At 41.6% G+C, this 20,443-nt stretch overlaps 2 protein-coding genes across 4 annotated transcripts in view; one reads left to right on the top strand and one right to left on the bottom strand.

Moving 5' to 3' along the window:
- ap4b1 (adaptor related protein complex 4 subunit beta 1) overlaps nucleotides 1-20,443 on the top strand; it is a 67,056-nt gene that overhangs the window by 25,263 nt on the left and 21,350 nt on the right. The window contains exons 9-11 of one of the 3 annotated variants that reach the window (XR_013807239.1): nucleotides 2,612-2,697; nucleotides 6,166-6,318; nucleotides 6,892-7,030. The exons of 1 other annotated variant lie outside the window; for it this stretch is intronic. Coding sequence is in view for 1 of the 2 variants with exons in the window: in XM_079675775.1 (XP_079531901.1) it covers nucleotides 6,166-6,318; nucleotides 6,892-7,394 (656 nt within the window). In the remaining variant the exon portion in view is untranslated. Of the gene's footprint in view, nucleotides 1-2,611; nucleotides 2,698-6,165; nucleotides 6,319-6,891; nucleotides 7,691-20,443 lie in introns of those variants that run through there. One more of the 3 variants, XM_079675775.1, reaches the window with a different exon arrangement.
- Nucleotides 9,282-15,417, bottom strand: LOC307035915 (general transcription factor II-I repeat domain-containing protein 2A-like). The gene is made up of 2 exons (XM_079675777.1): nucleotides 13,360-15,417; nucleotides 9,282-13,177 (listed from the first exon to the last, which is right to left on the bottom strand). The coding sequence occupies exon 1, from the start codon at nucleotides 14,276-14,278 to the stop codon at nucleotides 13,364-13,366; it is 915 nt and encodes a 304-aa protein (XP_079531903.1). The 5' UTR covers nucleotides 14,279-15,417; the 3' UTR covers nucleotides 9,282-13,177; nucleotides 13,360-13,363.

Here is a 20,443-nt window from a genome sequence, read left to right as displayed (position 1 = left end):
GCTCTTGGCCACTTTCATTTTTTCAAAGTAGCTCTCAGGTGGAGAAAGGTTGGAGACCCCTGGTCTAGATTATTATTTTTTAAGAGCGGTTTAATGACTGCAGTTTTCAGGGCCTGTGGAAAAACACCTGAGTGAAGAGACTAGTTTACTATATGAAGTAGATCTGAGGCCATGCAAGGAAAAACATCTTTGAAAAATCCGGTTGGAATAATATCAAGGCAGCAGGATGAGGATTTCAGAAGTTGAATAATGTCCTCTAGGTTTTTATCATTAATCTGATGGAATTGTGTCATGGTGTTTGAATTGATATTAGGTTGACATAGGGACAACACATTTGCTGTACCTGATGCAGAGGCACTGACTGCTTGTCTGATTTTCTGAATTTTGTCAGTGAAGAAGGCAAAGTCATTGCACGCCCTGGTGGATAGAAATTCAGAGGCTATTGACTCTGGGGGGTTAGTTAGTCTGTCGACGGTAGCAAACAAGGCACGTGCGTTGCTTTTGGTAATGATGTCGGAGAAAAAAGACTGTCGTGCCTTTTTCAATTCCAAATTATAAAGTCCAAGTCTCTCTTTATAGATTTCAAAATGAACCTGGAGATTTGTTTTTCGCCACCTACGTTCAGCTTTTCGACATTCTCTTTTTTCTGTTTTCACGGTCATGGCTTTTCTCCATGGAGATATTTTCTTTCCATTCACTTCCTTTACCTTAGTTTGAGCAATGGCATCTATAACATTTTGGAATTAAAATGATCTACTAGCTCATTTACTGAGATGTTAGCAGGGGCAAGTGTGGAAGAAAGATTTTAACATTTTTGTGAACAGAAATAGAGCTCTCAAAGAAAACACAGGAATGATCAGAGAGTGCAACATCAGTCACCACAACCTTAGAGATATTCAGACCCTTTGAGATAATTAAGTCCAGAGTGTGCCCCTTACGGCCTCTACACACGGCGGTGTGCGTTGACGCTTCAACGCTTCTGTCCATTCACTTTGAATGGGGTGACGTCACATTTCACCAAACTGCATTGTGGGAGCAAAGCGTAGCTTCTCTCGCGGTGCTTGCTGCAAAAGTAGAGTAATGTTCTACTTTTGACGCTTTGACGGAGGCGTCAGCCAATCAAATCCCGCTTATGCAAATCTGCCAGTACAAGCGCTAGACAATCAAACCGCGTGTATGCTGGGAGAGCCAGACCGCAGTTCATTTCCTCATATGCCAAAAAATGAAGGAGAAAATAATCGTAGCGGAAGGGAATCACCCGGTGCTTTATGATCAGTCCCTGTTCACCTAATGGGATACAAACCGGAGGAGCCAGGCATGGAGGGAGGTGGCAGAGACAGTGGGTGAAACTGGTAGGTTTTTGCCTATTTGGGGAGTTTATATCCAGTGTAATTGGTTTGAATGGACAGCTAGCAGGCATAGACAGTATTTAGCCAGCATGGAATGTTGCGTAAAATAGCACCATAGACATTAATGTCATAAATGTTCATCATATAAAATGTGACATGTAAAACCTTTTATGCAATTGACAGGAGAGATTCAGGTGATTGGTTGTTGGTCGCGTTGCTCGCGTAAACTCCCCAAGCTCAAGACACGCCCACTGCCAAGCGGCAACGTACGCCGCCGTGTGTAGGGGCCGTTATTGTGCGTGGGCTCCGTCACATGCTGAGTCAGTCCATAGTTATCAAGAACACAAAACTGTTATTTAGCCCCTCTGTCCTAGGGGTTGTCAACATGGATATTAAAATCACCAACAATGACTAGACGGTCAAAGTCAATACACACTATAGACAGCAGTTCAGTAAAGTCATCAAAAAAGCTTGCACAGTATTTGGGTGGTCTATAGATATTTAGGAACAGAGCTCGAGAGGAGCATTTCAGCTGAAGGGCCACATATTCGAAAGAAGCAGAGTTCCCATAAGATGTCTTCCTGCATTGAAGGGAATCATTGAACAAAATAGCAACTCCACCCCCTTTCTTATGCATTCTTTCCTGACTCATAAAACTAGAGTTCGGAGGGGTTGATTTGATAAGAACAGCTGCAATGTTATTTTGTTCAATCCAAGTTTCCGTTAAAAACATAAAATCGAGATTGTGCTCAGTGATAAAATCGTTGATTAAAAATGTTTTTCCTGGCAAAGATCTGACATTTAATAAATCTCGTTTGAGTTTGTTAAATACACTATCAGTCACAATCACTGCTAAATTTGATAAACTCACACAAACGTTTGAGCACTTCCTGTTTCTAAGCTGATTCACCGCTCTCAATGTATTACCTATCAACACAGATATTGGCAAAGCTACTGGCAGGCAGGGCCCCAACATATCCTGGAAAGCGTTGAGAGTGCCATACGCCCTTGAGCCTGGACCCAGCACATATCAGTTAGAGTTTGCTGCATTTTGTACACACACATTCTTATCAGGCTTCCGAGACCGCAGATGCTTTCTTGAAGAGGGGGAGGACGTTTTGGTATGGATGATTGTGGTAGGTATGGTGATGAAGACCGGGGAGATGGTGCACGTCTCTGCTTCGATGATTCTGGTGGGCGTCGTTAAGGGAAGGGGGTCAAGGACATGCTGCTAACCCTTTGTATCGCCTTCATATTTTCAGTGAACTCCAGGAAGGAATTGGTGGCAACCCTGTGTATTTCCTTCATGTGGTCATCAAACTCCATGACGGGGGGCGAGTGTGAAAGGGTGAGTGGAGAGAAGAGAGTGCTGGGGGATGAAGGAAGAGTATCCTCAAAGGTGTTGGTAGGGGGGGTGAGGGGCGGTGGAGACTCCTCCATTTGTGTCATAGGTCTCCCATAATCAAAACATTTCTCAGGCGGGTGCAGTGATACTTCTTCAGGTTTTTCTGCGCGATGTGTCTTTCTCCTGTTTTGATTCCTCTTCTCGCTTGTGCTTGGCAGAGGGAACAGATTGATGACGCAGGCAGTTGAATATGTTAGAGATAAACAATTTCACTCCTGACTTGTTCAGGCAAACTCCATCTGCCTTAAAAAGATGTCTGCAGAAAAAGTTAAAATTGTCAATAAAATGGACAGAATGGTCAGTACAGGCAGTTGAAAGCCAGGTGTTCAATGCAAACAATCTGCTGAATCTCTCCACTCGTCTTCTGACTGGCGGTAGAGGCCCACTAATGAACACCTCTGCATTTAGAGAGCTGACAGTTTCCAACAAACATTTGAAGTGTTCTTTCAGCACTTCTGACTGTTGTTTCACAACACCATTTGTTCCAATGTGCAGTGCCACATTTTTCACAGTCGGATGTTCAGCCCCAATATGCAGGATCTTCTCAGCCCAGTCAGAGACCATATTCTTGGAAAAACACAGTATTTTGGTGTTGGTCTTACTACACAGACTTTTTACATCTCTTACAGCAGAGCAGAGGTGTGGACTCGAGTCACATGACTTGGACTCGAGTCACCAATTTGATGACTTTGGACTCGACTTGACAAAATCACAAAACACTTGCGACTCGACTTGGACTGGAACACCAATGACTCTGGACTTGACTTGGACTTGAGCCTTCTGACTTGAGGTGACTTGATAATTTAATTCAGGGGTCTCCAACACGCCGATTGCGAGATGCCGCTAGAAGAGCAGACTCCCGTCGGGGAGAGCAGAATCTTCAGCCGCTCCTACTCTTGCTGAGAATCCATGCAGGCAGGGCCGGGACTTTATTTAGCTTGGCCACCATGCGGCCAATCATATGCGAGGACACACTAGGATTATACCATTATGTGAAAGAAGGGTGGGGGGCAGACGCTCCAAAGACAGCAAGTGTAGTGGTACAGGCCAGCTATAGAGCGTCAGAGAGAGGGAGAGCCGGATTTAAATGCAAGTGTGTCGGGAAAAGTCAAGAAATTAGCGAAAACCGAAAAAATAAGCAGCATTTGGGTGCATTTCAATGATATTGGAGAAAGCAAAGCTGAGTTCAGGATTTGTAAAATGAAAATAACCTTCAGAGCAGGTTTTTTTTTTTTGGTAACCACTCAGGATTTATGGTCAGAGGTGGGAGAAGTTCAGATCTTGTACTTGAGTAAAAGTATCAAGTGTAGGAATACTCGGTTACAATAAAAAGTCCTGCATTCAAAATGTTACAAGTAAAAGTACAAAAGTATTATCATCAAAATATACTTAAAGTGCCACCTACAGAGGGATCTAGATTCAGGTGTTCTTTTCCCCATATAGACCGCCTCGCTGCACATTATCCCTTGCATAAAGATAGATTGTGGGTCCCTTATAACATGTTGTACAAAGTGGTAATAAACATTCTGGTCACCTCAACATCAGGGATCTTATCAACTACTATCAACTTTACCAGCAGAGAGATTATTAATGTGACTAATAAAGAGCAGTTTGATTATTAAGTATTATTCTGTTGATCGATGTCATTACATTTGTTGAAAAGCACATAAGGACTTGTTTAAGACTCGTTTTGTCAAAGTTGAGGACTTGGACTTGACTTGAACTTGCCCATCCTGACTTGAGACTTGACTCAGACTTGCAAAACAATGACTTGAGACTTGACTCGGACTTGCAAAACAATGACTTGGTCCCACCTCTGCAGCAGAGTCACCCACAATCAGAGTTTCAGGCCCAGTCGTTAGCTTTCCCTCTAGCCTTTTACTTTTGGAGTAGCTATTGGTCCTTACCCTGCTGTGTGAAGAGGACAGGTTATCCAGGTCATCAGAAAGAGATCTCCGGTTCTGGGTCAGTGGATCGTATCTATTCTGGATTGGCACACTCTGTGGTTTAGGATTGTTTGTAGTTCTCCCTTTAGCAGCTGTCCACGGCTGTTTCCTATTAGGAACAGGGGTTGAAGAGGCGCTCTTCCTGGGTGATAACAATGCAGGCCAGCCGGTTGCATCACAGATTTCAGAGCGCTGGGCTCTGCCTGTTGTTCGTCCTCCCAAATCCCATGGAAATGATTTACTCTTCGGCCTTGCACCCAGAGAGTTCCAGGGAGGACTACCACTTGTAGATTTATTACCCGGTACACAGCCCTCCTGTTCCTTGGAATCCTTGTAGCTGCTAACTAGCTTTGAGTTAGCATGCCTTTGTCCATTCTTTTGCAACACTGGTAAAGTGGTGTCATTCCAACATAGTCCATTCACTTCCACGTTAACTTCCAACAGTTGTATTTTCATTTCCAACACGGCCATCTTCTGTAGAAGTTTCTGGAAGTCATCTGTAGAGAACGGAGGCATTTTGCTGCTAACTAACTTAAGCTAAATTACATGCAGTACCAGGCTTTAGCTGTTGCTAGGCTACGCTACTGTAAGACTGAGGTCGGCGTAAAAATATTGAAATATGGCTGAAACCCTCCGTCTATTTACGAAGAATAACTGTCCTGGTGATAAGTTAATGTCCAGGAGCCGCTGCTCGAAGTTTTCAGAAAAGAAAAATAGGAAAATCAGCATAGAAAAGTAAGCAGAGGGAAGAGCAAGCAGAAAAGCATCTGCACTGTAAGAAAGCAGGAGTCACATCTCCTGCTGTAAACCCCCTTTAACACTTCAAGGGAAAACCGAGTTAGACAGGCCTAGAAAAGTCTATCAAATGTTCAGGTTCATATCAGTATGTAGTTTCTCTACTGGGACATGTCTCCATGCTTTAATGTTCAGAAAGCTCTTTATTTCTCTCATACTGCCTGTGCTGCAGCACCTCATTTCCCCCTCTCTCTGAAACCAGAGCCCAGTCTGCTCTGATTGGTTAGCTGGCCGGCTCTGTTGTAATTGGTCAACCGCTTAGAAATATGTCGAAAATGTCCCGGCCCTTAGCAAATCACATACAATGTTTACAAAAATAAACTGTGGCCTTAGTTAGCTAAAAAAATGAATATATGTTTGTAACAGTAAGCTTTCCTCCAAACAACCAAAAATGTACAGTTCAACCTTTTGGCTAAATGAAGCACCTACCTGTATGGAACACATTTTGCTCAACCTTTTTTATCACAAGCAAAACTGTTGTTGTAGCCAAGATGATCATCTATTAGAGTGGCTGACTGTAACTTTGTTCTTAGCTCAATGACAATAAAGGCCAATCTGTTTTTTAGAAAAAAACAGACGCTCCGTCTGTCCACCTGTAGCTGCATCCTTATCCTTTCTTCTTTGACCTTCTTCCCTTCATTCCCTGTGACCTCCCATCTTTCCCGTTCAGCCTCAGACAGAGCCCGTGGGTGTTCGGACTCCTCGGCTGAGGGACTGGCATCTAGTGTAGCCCCCCCGCTCAGTTTGTCCCTCACTCCGGTTCTCAGCCCGGAGGAGTTTGAGCGTCTGTGGCTGCAGCGACAGGATTTGCATACTGAGCAAGGTAACGAGATGGAAGGAAAGCTTCTCTCTTTCTATTTTGACTGCTCAAATAGCAAACAAATTCACAATAAATATCTGCATATCATATAGATTTAGATTTAGAGAGAAAACAGAGTGCCATACAAGTATTTTCTTTGTATTGTCTTTTTATTCAAGTCTATACATTCATTGACAATACATATCAATATTCTCTTTTAGCTTTCTGTAGTTTACAATGAATGCACACATCAATGTATTATAAATTGTGTGGACAATACAGAGGCATGACTCTATGACTGTTAAACATGCTATAAATAAAAAAAAATTATGAACATAAACAAGGTTATGGAAGTGTACCTCAATGAAAGGCGCACATAGAACTTTTTTTTTAACAAAAAGACATATCAAAAACAATCTGTCAATCCACTGTAGGTTTTTCCTGGTTTTAACCACACTAGTAATGTATTTCCTGCTAGCAGCACTCAGGATTTGAAATAAATATTTGTCTTTACAGGAATTATTTTCTGGCTGGCCACTTTATATTTCAACTTCCATTTGTCTGTCTGACATCAGTTTCTCTGACTGTTGCGGCTAGATGCTGAGAAGCGAGAAGAGGAGCAGGATTGTGCATGTCTTGTGGAACACATCCGAGGCCCTGCAATAGCACACTGCTCCCCTCAAAGCCTTCAGGCTGCAATGCAGCTGGTCAACATCCAGACACTGGCCTTCACTCCGCCGCACACACTCCCTTGGAGGGTCTACCTGTTCACACACACCCAGCACACACACAGTGGCTACGCACCACACAGCACGCTCATAGTCGGGGAGCTGCTGTACACCGGAGAGGCAAATCAGAGGGTGAGGTTGGTAAAGACAGGCTCGGATGATGGAGACTTGGTGGAGGGCAGCATTGAGGAGCATGTGAAAGAGGGAGGAGACCCCACATCTGCTGGGCTGAGAGAGTCTGCCAGAGAAAATGGAGAAGAGGAGGAAGTGAAAGTGACTCTGAAGCAGCAACCAAGAGATGACAGCGCTCTGAAGGGGTTTCTCTCCATCCTCACCACCGTACTGCACACACTGTCCTCAGAGAGGGCGTAAATATGCATTACACATGCATACACACACACAAGCATCATTGGACCTACCTAGATGTGTTAAGTCATTCGGTCCAAGTCTCAGATAAAGCCCCACCCCACTTATCTGTCTTACAAAAAGAAAAAGTAATTAGTACCTGTCTCATCATAATAATATTGGCCAATTAATCTAACATGTTCAAAAAATATGACGATTGTTTATTAATATTATAGATATTTAGAGAAAAAAAATTATCAAAACTTTAAAAAATATGTTTTCTTAATTTCTTCTTTATTAAAATGAAACAAACTAGAACTGAAGACCACTTCTCAGAAAATTACTATGTCTTTAAGAAGTCCCTCACTGATCACAATCATTCCCTCTCAAACGGAACTTGCGTAAACCACAGACAGAATGACAGAAACCATTCAGGTTAGCATTTGGCCTGGTTTTAACCACCCTCTATTAATGGCTTTCCTGTATTTACGGGAAATGTTTTCTGGCTGGCCACTTTAGGGGCCATATGAAGGACTAGCATCACTGCACAAATGTATACTTCTCTTTTATTTTGGGATTGAGAGAAAAAGAATGCTCAAAGACAAACATGATGGAAACCACCTTTCACAGGAGGCAGAGCTTGACAAGGGAGGATTGTTTACCCCAGTGCCCAAATGCAATATATACCACATTTTTTTGGAGGGCTCTTGGAGACATGTAAATAAACTGATTAAAACATGTGGATTGCTTTCCTAGCTATTTCCAGCTCAATCAGCTATTCTAGTTATAAATGTCCAGACCCCTTCTGAAACCATAGTTAGCTAAATCCAGCCTGGTCAACCCTTTTTTCAGCAAGAACTGTTATCAGTTTGCCTGTTGAGTAACCTCAGTAAATGCAATGACTGTTGGATTCAAGCGGTCTAAAGCAGATGTGGAGGAAGTATTCAGATCCTTTAGTCAAAATAAAAGTACAATATTTCCCTTTGAATGGTAGTGGAGTATAAGTATTATGGCACAGACATAATAGACTTAAGTAGATTCCAAGTACCTCAAATGTGTACTTAAGTGTACTTGAGTAAATGGCATTAGCTGTGGTGGAAAGTAACACAGTACATTTGCTTAAGTATTGTACTTGAGTACGATTTGGGCACCTGTACTTTACCTTAGTATTTTATTTTAGGCTCTTACTCCACTACAATTTGGAAGCCAATATTGTACTTTTTATTCCACTATATTTATTTGACATAATTACTCCGTAGTTATTTTACGGATTCAGAATATGTGCTTAAACACAATATAAATTAACTATCAGATATAATTAAGACAGCCAGCAGCAGTACATAAAGTATGTGTGTATGTACAGCTGCAAGAAAAAGTATGTGAACTCTTTGGAACTACCTGGATTTGTGCATAAAGTCACAACAATAGACAAACACAGTCTGCTTAAGCTAAAACCACACAAACAATTATATGTTTTTATGTTTTTATTGAACACACCATGTAAACCCTTGGATTTAATAACTGGTTGACCCTCCTTTGGCAGCAATAACCTCAACCAAACGTTTCCTATAGTTGCATATCAGACCTGCACAATGGTCAGGAGGAATTTTAGAGCATTCCTCTTTACAAAACTGTTTCAGTTCAGCAATATTCTTGGGATGTTTGTTCTGAATCGCTCTCTTGAGGTCATGCCACAGCATCTCAATTGGGTTGAGGTCAGGACTCTGACTGGGCCACTCCAGAAGGCGTATTTTCTTCTGTTGAAGCCATTCTGTTGTTGATTTACTTCTGTGCTTTGGGTCGTTGTCCTGTTGCATCACCCATCTTCTGTTGAGCTTCAATTGGTGGACAGATGGCCTTAAGTTCTCCAGCAAAATGTCTTGATAAACTTGAGAATTCATTTTTCCGTCGATGATGGCAATCTGTCCAGGCCCTGAGGCAGCTAAGCAGCTCCAAACCATGATGCTCCCTCCACCATACTTCACAGTTGGGATGACGTTTTGATGTTGGTGTGCTGTGCCTTTTTTTCTCCACACATAGCGTTGTGTGTTCCTTCCAAACAAATCAACTTTGGTTTCATCTGTCCACAGAATATTTTGCCAGTAGTGCTGTGAAACATCCATGTGCTCTTTTGCAAACTTCAAACGTGCAGCAATGTTTTTTCTGGACAGCAGTGGCTTCCTCCATGGTGTCCTCCCATGAACTCCATTCTTGTTCAGTGTTTTACGTATCGTAGATTCGTCAACAGAGATGTTAGCATGTGCCAGAGATTTCTTTAAGTCTCTAGCTGACACTCTAGGATTCTTCTTCACCTCATTGAGCATTCTGTGCTGTGCTCTTGCAGTCATCTTTACAGGACGGCCACTCCTAGGGAGAGTAGCAACAGTGCTGAACTTTCTCCATTTATAGACAATTTGTCTTACCGTGGACTGATGAACATCAAGGCTTTTAGAGATACTTTTGTAACCCTTTCCAGCTTTATGCAAGTCAACAATTCTTAATCGTAGATCTTCTGAGAGCTCTTTTGTGCGAGGCATGGTTCACATCTGGCAATGCTTCTTAAGAATAGCAAATTCAAAACTGGTGTGTATTTTTTATAGGGCAGGGCAGCTTTAACCAACACCTCCAATCTCGTCTCATTGATCGGACTCCAGGTTGGCTGATTCCTGACTCCAATTAGCTCTTGAAGAAGTCATTAGCTTCACACATACTTTTTCCACCCTGCACTGTTAATGTTTACATGGTGTGTTCAATAAAAACATGAAAACATATAATTGTGTGTGTGGTTTTAGCTTAAGCAGACTGTGTTTGTCTATTGTTGTGACTTGGATGAAGATCAGAACACATTTTATGACCAATTTATGCAGAAATCCAGGTAATTCCAAAGGGTTCACATACTTTTTCTTGTAACTGTATATACAGTATGTATTAACCGGGAAGGGGGATAAAGTATTGTTTCGATTTGTGAATTGTTTTTGTGAAGCACTTTGTGTTACCACTGTGTATGAAAGGTGCTATATAAATAAAGCTTGATTTGATTTGATAAAGTAGTGAACATTCTCTCCACTTTTACCAGCTGGGATGAACACATTAATTCTTACAAAAATGAAGTCCAATAATTTAATATATATAATTTACTTTCAAGTATATTTTGATACCATTACTTTTGTACTTTTACTTAAGTATTCTCTGCTGAAAAACCCAGCATAGACCAGCTTAAGATGGTTGCTGGTTTTAGCTGGTGTTAGGCTGGTTTAGTTGGTTTACCAGCAGTCTTGCTGGCGAAACTGAAACAGACACAATCAAGTTTTATTTATATAGCACATTTAAAAGCGATTTTTGGTCGAGCCAAAGTGCTGTACATGTAATAAAAACACATTACTACAATCACAATAAAAGACAATAATTTACAACAGAAATATAAAAAACAAAAACAGGGAATAGTCAGGTGTCGTGCTCCGCTCTGACTAGAAGGCCAGTGAGAAGAAGTGAGTCTTTAGTGTTGATTTAAAAAACCCTAGGGTCTGGGCCGACCTCACATGGAGGGGCAGAGTGTTCCAGAGCCTGGGGCCAGCTGCTCCGAAGGCTCGGTGCCCTCTGGTTTTGAGCCTGGTCTTGGGCACTACCAGCAGCAGCTGGTCAGCCGACCTTAAAGCTCTGGCTGGGGTGTAGCGATGGAGGAGTTCGGCTACATAGGCCGGAGCCAGCCCATTTAGGGCTTTGTAAACAAATAAAAGGATTTTAAAATCAATTCCTAACCGAATTGGAAGACAGTGTAGTGGCCAGTCAGAAGACGTGCAGCTGCGTTTTGGACTAGCTGCAGGCGTTTAATTGAGGCCTGGTCCATACCCATGTACAGAGCGTTACAATAGTCCAGTCTTGAGGTAACAAAGGCATTAATAACCCTTTCTAAGTCTTTAAAAGATAAATGCGACTTGGTTTAGGCCAATAGTCTTATTTTTAAAAAGCAGGATTTGACTACGGTGTTGACTTGCTTATCAAATTTAAAAGTGCTACTGAAGGTCAGTCCAAGGTTCATGACAGAGGGGAGGATGTTTTCATTGAGAGAGCCCAGAATATCAACCGGAGAGGCTGGAGATTGGGGTCCAAAAAAGATGACCTTAGTCTTGCTCTCGTTGAGGTTAAGGAAATGTTGGCTCAGCCAGGATTTTATCTCTATTAAGCAGTCCATCAACTGCTGTAGTGAGTGTTCGACATTTGAATTGAGTGGCAGATAGGGAACCCCACAGGTAAGGGGGGCTTTAGTAGAGGAGAAGGCACCTAGCTGCACTGAGAAGCTACGGTCTGTCAGGTAGGACCTGAACCATGCAAGGGCAGAGCCTGTGATCCCTGCGGACTGTTCAAGCTGTGACAACCCAGTCTCACAAAAAAACGTGTAATAACTACGTTGGTCCACAACGTAGGACGTAGTATTTCTACAAAAACGCCTCTGAAATTGTAAGATCTCTACTTTTTTTTTTCACCATTCATTCCAATGGCTGGCGTCTATGTCACGTGATCTTCACATTTCTCCCTGCAGAAAAAAAAAAAACACGGCCGAACTTCATTTTATTCTCGGTGGAAAATGCCTATTTTAAAGTTAGTTTGGCCATTAAAATGCGTTTTGATGTCATTTGATGCGAGAAATATGAGTTGTTATTTCAGATTATGTGTGCAGTGGATGTACATGATCTTTAGTTTGCTAGTTATTACGAAGATTACTTCAGGAAATTGTGTCGATACAACGTTTTCATTGTTACCAAGGTGGTTGCCAGGGACGCTGCTATCGATATTATTTCTGTTATGTTGTGTAAAATGGTGTTATCTTTATTGCTACCCCCTTCACCGTCAATTTATAGTGTTGGTCCACAGCGCAAACGTATTAGTTTAACAAAATCCGCATCTAAAATTGTGGCATAGTGTGGTGTCGAGAGATGGGAGTCGGAGGCGGGGTATCAGAGGTACAAGCTAGACTTTTATTTAGCATCTCAAAACACAAGCGAAGACAGGCGGAGACAGGATGTCCGGCTCACTAAAATGTCCGTTCAGAACAATACCCTAACCCAGGGGTCACCAAACTTTTTTCTCTGGGGGCCACATTATTGTTCCTGACTGTGATGGGGGGCCGGGGCCGAGTCAGCTCATTGTGTAGAAGAGATTACTAGCCCGGCACAGCCATCCCCACTACTACTTCCACACTACTATATCAACACTTGATTCCTGTCACATATTTGTTTACCATCTTTACTAGTGGTTTACAAAAGTAGCAATTGAGTCTTCACACGTTGCTTTAATTTGAAATACCACAGATATTCCATTTATTTGTTTTCTAATAAAAATAACATCAAAGCTGTCAAGGTAAGAAACATCTGCCTAGTTGAGGTGATTGACACTGGCAAAGGTGAGTTCAAAATTATAAATTATAGGTAGGCCTGATGATGATGATGATAATAATAATAATAATAATAATTGTGTGCAGCACTTAATAAAAGGTCAAATAAATAGGCCTATAAAATAAATAAAAAACATCAAAATTATAATAACATGAGTAGGCTAATAGAACTAGCTAACTCTTATGCCTATCCAGGTGAGCATGTTCAGTTAACATTTTGTTTAGGTCAAGGTGAAAAGGACATGAGCAGTGTAGGCTCAAAACTAAAGCACAACAATAATACAGAATAATGGCAATCAAAATCAGTAGCCTATATGTAGGTGAGCTGGATTTGTACTTGTTGATGAATTGTGCTGTCTTTGGGGTGGGATCAGCAACAGCAATCTCCTCTCCTCACTTCAGAGTGCCTTCTGGAGCCCTGGCATGGAGGGATGACGGATTGAACACAAGAAGCACCATATTCAGTGAATGGCAAGACATGCTGCTGTCTGCTTTTCTCTGTGACATAATTTTACAACATATGTAGCAAATTAAAAAGAGCCTTCACATTTCATATTTATAGCAATTAAAATCAGTAATTGTTCAAATCAGTGTGCTTACCGTATCAGTGTGAACTGTGTGTTTGCTTCTGGCTGATGAGAAGTTCAATGTCTGGTTGCAGTCTAGTGGTAGCCAGTCTCAAGGTCTGATGCAAGTGTTTATCTGTGAGTCTGTTCCTTGTTGTATTCTTGGTTTGCTTCATGCGGGAAAAGGTTTGCTCACAGATGTAGGTGCTGCCAAAAACTGTGGACATCTTCATTGCATGCTGTTTGATGTTTGGGTAGGTTTCCCCTGGGAGCGAAGCATAGAACTCAATGAGACTATCAGGCTTGAACGCATCTTTAAGGATATCACAATTCTGCAACTCGGCTAGTTCAAACTGAAGAGAGGGATGAGCATCATTTATGTCGGCAGCAAAGGGGTTCTGGAACAAACGTATTGCTTTACCGTTGACATGAAGCTCACGGAACCGCACACTGAACTGCCCCTGCAGCATTTCCAGTGCATCCTTGCACTTTTCGACTGGGAACGGGACAGGTGCTTTCTCAGCGCAGTAGCTCTGGGTGGCAGGGAGATGCATAAAGTCCAGCTTTTCGACCTGTCTCACAAGCAGCACTAGTTTGACCTCGAACGCTTTGATGTGGGAATACAGGTCACTCATTAGCTTCCCTTTGCCTTGGAGCTGCACGTTAAGGTGGTTCAACATTTCAGTCACATCTGTTAAAAATGCGAGGTCCCATTTCCATTCTGGCTCGGTCAGCTCTCGTACCGTTTCACCTTTAGACTGCAGGAAGGTGTTGATTTCGGGTAGCAGGTCGTAGAAACGGCGCAACACTTTGCCTCGGCTTAACCACCGGATTTCTGTGTAGTACAGCACATCCTCGTAGGCAGACTCAAGCTTGGAGAGGAAGGCCTGGAACTGTCTGTGTTTCAGACCATTTTTTCGGATGTAGTTGACACAGTGCTCAACCACCTTCATAACAGACGCCCACTTCAAAACTTTGCAGCATAGGGCTTGCTGGTGAATCAGACAGTGGACTTGTAGTGGGGGGGGTGAGACCTCGTTCCTCGAATTCGCTGTTCAAGCGCCCTACTAGCCCCCTTGTCGTGCCAACCATACTAGGTGCGCCATCCGTAGTGATGCTGGCAAATTTACACCAGTCTAGACCCAACTCTTCCATTGTTTTGCACACTTGGACAAAAATATCCTCTCCTGTTGTAGTTCTTTTGAGGCTTTTTAGTGCTGCCAGCTCCTCAGACACTTCAAAGCTTTCGCTAATCCCACGAATAAAAATGAGCAGTTGTGCTGTGTCCTGCACATCATTGCTCTCACCCATGGCCAAAGCAAAAAACTTGAATTGTGACGCTTTCTCGTTCAGCTGCTCATAAACGTTGTCCCCCAATTCTTCTACTCGCCTGGTCATAGTAGTCGCGGAGAGACTCACACCGTTGACTGCCTCTCTCTTGTCGGGACACACCTCCTCGGCCACAGCAAGGATGCATTTTTTAACAAAGTCCCCATCAGTGAAGGGCTTCCCATGGGTAGCTAGTATGTGAGCTACCTTGAAGCTAGCTCGAACAGCAGCGTGGTTTACCTGGGTTTGGCGAATGAATGTTTGTTGTTGTGCTGCCAGTCCGCCTTTCATTCTGCGAATTCTGTCTGTTCTTGCTTGCCCTCGCAAGCTAGCAAAGTCACTATGACGGGTTTCGTGGTGACGACGAAGATTATATTCCTTGAAAACCGCCACACTCTCTTTACAGATAATGCAAATGGCACGGTCCTTATACTGAACAAAAAAATTGTCGTTGGTCCACTGTTCTTTGAAAATTCTGCACTCTATCAACTTTTCGTTTAACGTTAGCCATTTTTGCTGTCCTGAACACTGACAGTTCTCTACGCGTGCGTTGTCTGTCACTCACTTGATCTCCAAGATGTCGGGTGACGACAATTCGGCAAATATAGTGCATTTTATTTTATAACTAAATATAATTTTTTTAACTGAAACAAAATCAACAAAATACCAAACGCAGACATGTTATTATTTTCCAAAAATCAATTTGAAAAAAATAAGCCATGACGACTTTTGGGGATTTGCCTCATAGGGCCGGTTCAAGTAGTGGGGGGCGGAGGGGGTGGGGGCCGGTCAAAGGGGGGTGGCGGGCCGGATCCGGCCCCCGGGCCGTAGTTTGGTGACCCCTGCCCTAACCCATAGATCCGTGGGTGAATAATGTCAATCACCACAATAGATACGTTATTTTCCCCTTTGCAATTATCCATTTACTCAACAATAACACATAATTATCCTTGTGTTTATTTATTTGTTTGATTAATAAACACAAGTTGGAGTCCGTCAGGACCGAGGGTCGGAGCAGCTCATTTGCTTTACAGAATATTACACCCGGAAGTAAGTATTCTCTCCGCTTCGCTTGACAAACCCTGTGATAGTCCGCAAGCTCTGTGATTGGAGAGTGTGCTCAGAGGGTTACGCCGAGCATCGAACAGCAATTGAAATGGGATGGAACCACGGCAGACTGTCCAGAACTGGATTTGAACGGGTCCACCCATGGCCGTATCCATCATTGAGGTCACCGAGGTCCGGACCTCGGTAATCTTTATAGAGCTGTGTATATACAAAACTTGTGAAATAATTGCACTAAACGGGGTTCTTTGTAGTACTTCCATTTACTGACGATGGGGGCGCTGCATTCCTATGTAGCCTCGGTTAAAGCAAACAGAAGAAGACGACATGTATCAACAAACCACCGAAGACCGGACTTGTATCGGAGCAGTGGAGGAGTGATGAGGTAGATCTGAGTCCAGCGGGCTGCTTGTGTTTCTGTTCATCAGGACATCATATGACCAGCAGATCCTGTGTTAACGCTCTACGTTAGTCAGTGGACGTCCGACAACATGCACACTAACTTATATTGCAGCTAACTATAGGCTAAACTTTGGTTTAACTTACGTGAATAAACTGGCTAGAGAGCTAAAGTTAATTACATTCATCCAATGTCAGAAGGATTACCTTTTAACAAACGTTGTAATGCTTTTCTTTCACTTCAATTTGAGTAAAACATTGAAGATATAACATTGTATGGTTTTTCTTAATGAAAAGACTACGTCAGTCGAAGCTCCGCTTTGGTAAGGAAGAGACGGGACAGGCAGAGAGAAAGAGAGAGAGAGAAAGTGATGGAAATCAGGGAGGAACTGCAGGTACAGTCACACAAACATAATGTAGGCTTAATAACCCCATCTATCTATCTATCTATCTATATATATATCTATAACAATAGTCTTCATTTACAAGAGGCATACAACATAGTATCTATTGCAGTTATGATGTCATAATAACATACAATTATATAAAACAAAATTTGCTTTGATCTTTGTTCTCTTTTGAGAATCAAACAAAACATATTTTAAAAAACAATAACAAGAGTAGAGGACAGAGAGAGTAGTGAACAGGAAGAAGACAGAGAGACTAAAGAAGATGGAAGAGAGGCTGCAGGTTATGGAAAGGAGAGAGACATGGAAAATGAATGTTGACAATGTTTTGTGATCATTTTAGCCTCTTCTGCATGTCCAGATCATTAATAGTAACAATCAGCTGATTCTTATGCATTACACTTTCAAAAATAATTTATGCTGACATTGTCAGCCCACTGACATGGTTTGAAATCTATTATCCAATTTGTGACCCCCCACAGGACTTAAAAAGCACCTAACTAGATCATGAAAATCCCAAAAATCTTGGGGGGTATCCCCCGAACCCCCCTAACATGTTTGGACCTCGGTATTTAGGAAATCCTGGATAAGGCCCTGGGTCCACCCCGTCCCCAGAACTACACATGCTGGCTATTGTGTTTTGCAACATGTTCTCTATCTATGGCACGTCTCTACTGGGAGTTGTAGTTTTAAAAGACAATTTTGTATTTCCCATAATAAGAAGTTGCCAGTATTAAACTGTGTACATCCCTGGAGGTTTAGGGGATAGGAAACACTCAAATTTAAAACATATAATTAATAAACGGGTGAAAATTGCTTGTGCCCATAATGGGCAGCAATAATATATACCCACATGACAGCTAAGGTCAGAAGAGCTTTATTTAACAGCTGAGGCCTGTACTACGAAGCTGGTTCAACCTAACCTGGATATGTTTGAGTTAGCTGGTTGGCCTAATCCAAAACATACGCGCTCTTGCTAAACGGTACTACGACGCGGGTTATCAAGTGGATCGCTCAAGCCAGCCGTGCCCTATCTAGTTAGGTGCGCGTTCACATGAAAGGGGTGGTATTTGGAGCATTCGACCAATCACAAACATGGAGAAGCGTACTGACAGCGTAGCGTCATACTTGCTGAATGAAAAGTCAACTATAATATTAGACAAATATGAAGAAGTTAAACTTTAAACATCCATGACTTTATCCAGGATAAAAGCCACATAGTTGCACCTGCAAGGTGAATACAGCTGGTAAAAGAAAAAGTGTTTGAATGCGTACATGAACAGGTTTATGATATCACTGCCCCGTCTAAGACACGAGTGGATCTGACTTTAATTACATTTGTCTCGAGTGTTTCGTCAACTTAATGTGTTGTTTAAAATAATACTTCTGCATACAGTATGTGACACTGTGAGTGTTGCACGGCAAGATACGGCTCAGCTGACTCAGATAAGGAAATATGATACATTATGATGTGATATGCCGCGGACTGTACTTAATGTTACTCTGATGCGGTTACTTATGTTGTGGCAGATATTTAAGTAAGCTTTCTTAACGCTAATGTTATAATAGTCAGATTGCTCTGAAGATGGGAGGTGATATTCTATTAATGTTCACGTTCACACAGTCAGTTGATTTTTGCCGGCCGTCTTTCCTGCAATGGCAGCTTTTCTGTATTTCCTTTCTCCTGTAATATCACTTGATCGCTTTAAACTCCGCACACTGAGCTCTGATTGGTCAGCAGGCAGTGCTTTCACTGAGTTGAGCTCTTAGCCTGCAACCTAACCTGCCCCGGGGCAGGTTATCCGCACAGCATAAGTTACCATGGAGATCTACTCTGCTAAAAAGAGAACCAGCTTCATAGGACCGGAAACCCCAAGTTTTCCCTGAAGTTAGCCGGCTAAGTGAAAATCCTGCTTCGTAGTACACCCCCCTGGTCTTATGTTTGTGACCCCTTCCGTTGTTAATTGATAAGCCTGAAACATGCACTTGTCAAGGTTCAGAGGCACATTTTGCAAATATGGCAGTAGCCATCGATCATCTTAAGATAAGATATACTTTATTGATCCCAAGTTGGAAACATTTGCGTTACATCAGCATGTGTAACAGTTGTAAATATGCAGTGGTGTTTATTTGTAAATCATTTAGTATAATCACACAAATTCTGTGTTTTATATTTAATAATTCTGTGTTCTTTATTTATTGATTGTTCAATACCTGACAAGGTCGGAGATGAACAACTTGGGTCGCAGGTTCCTCAACAGTGCATCACAAGACATCTATCAATATTTGTGTATACCTCAACCATTAAACTGTCATATTCTGCACATTTCTTATACTATCTACATACATCTTATATAAGAGTATAATACATATGTATAATATCAGTTAAAATAAGTGCTTCAAAATAGTTAACATTGCTTGAGGTATACACAAAGTTTTTCATTCATTGCATAACTACACCATTTGTGTATGTCAATAAACCTTAGAAAATCTTGAAATCTTGAAAGGGATGTCCAAAATAGTCTTTATATACAGTCTTTGATTAACTATTAATAGAGAATAACGAGTAATGAATATACTTTATCGAGATCCTATTTATATCTAATAATAAAAATAATGAAATTCAATAACATGCTTTAACCACTAGGTGTCCCTTTATATCAGCTGTGCACATTTATGGTGTAAATACAGCCTATCCAATTGGATCAAATATAAAAGTCAGCCGAATTTGTGTTTATACTGCAAGGAGATGTACTGTGTGAAAATAAATGTAAGATGTTGTTTAATTGCTGATATATTTATGATCCACGTCACGTTTTCAGTGTTGGCGGGAGTTCCTCATGTTTGTCTAGAAGTCTTCGAAACAAGGCTCTATAAATAGAGAACTACGGCAGATATGTAATATTTAATGCAGCCGAACCGTGTATTACAATGCCGTTATGTGATGACTTTCAAAGCGAAAAGCAAGCACACTCGGAATAAAGTGTTTTCGGTCTGTTTCCAGTATTTGTTTATGACGATGTGATCTGAGATGTGACATGTGAGACTGGAATTGCACAGGGGAAAATAACGTATATATGCCACCATTTTAGATGCGGATTTTGTTAAACTAATACGTTTGCGCTGTGGACCAACACCATACATTGACGGGGAAGGGGGTAGCAATAAAGATAACACCATTTTATACAACATAACATAAATAATATCGATAGCAGCGTCCCTAGCAACCACCTTGGTAACAATGAAAACGTTGTATAGACACAATTTCCTGAAGTAATCTTTGTAATAACTAGCAAACTAAAGATCATGTACATCCACTGCACACATAATCTGAAATAACAACTCATATTTCTCGCATCAAATGAAGTATTATTTGAAGGATTAAAGTAACGTGTTTATAGCAGAAAGTTCAAGAAGGTGTATTTCTGGTATATTCATTTTAATGTCACCTCATATATTCGTGTGTGTTAAATTTGAAGGGACAAAGCACATTTTTCCTCTTTTAAATATAGCTCAATAGTCTTTTCTTCCACTTTTATGTGTAATCAAAAGGGTGGTTTTTTGGCTATCTGTGGTTAGGCATAATACAAATGACCTTTGACATCTGCTTTGCAGTTCCCAGACCTCTGAAGAGGCCCTGAGTCTCTGGCTTCCTCTGTTAAGTGCTAAAACTATTATTGATTAAGCCAAAGGACATTTTCCTCAAATATAATGCAGTTAAAGTCCTGTTAATTAGTGATTCATGTCCAGCATGCATTAGTTAAGAAACTATAAGGATGTTGGGGTGTTGAAATGTGCGTTTCCTGCAAGACTCTTATCAGATCAGGAGATGATTGGGTCACACAAAAGTTAGAGAGATAATGGTCCTTCTGATTCTAAAGTAAACTGACTTTGAGGTGAAGGGAAGTTCAGGGAAGG

Source organism: Notothenia rossii, assembly GCF_949606895.1.
Source record: "Notothenia rossii genome assembly, chromosome: 4".
Classification (NCBI taxonomy): Eukaryota; Metazoa; Chordata; class Actinopteri; order Perciformes; family Nototheniidae; genus Notothenia; species Notothenia rossii.
This window is presented reverse-complemented; position numbering and strand designations above follow the sequence as displayed.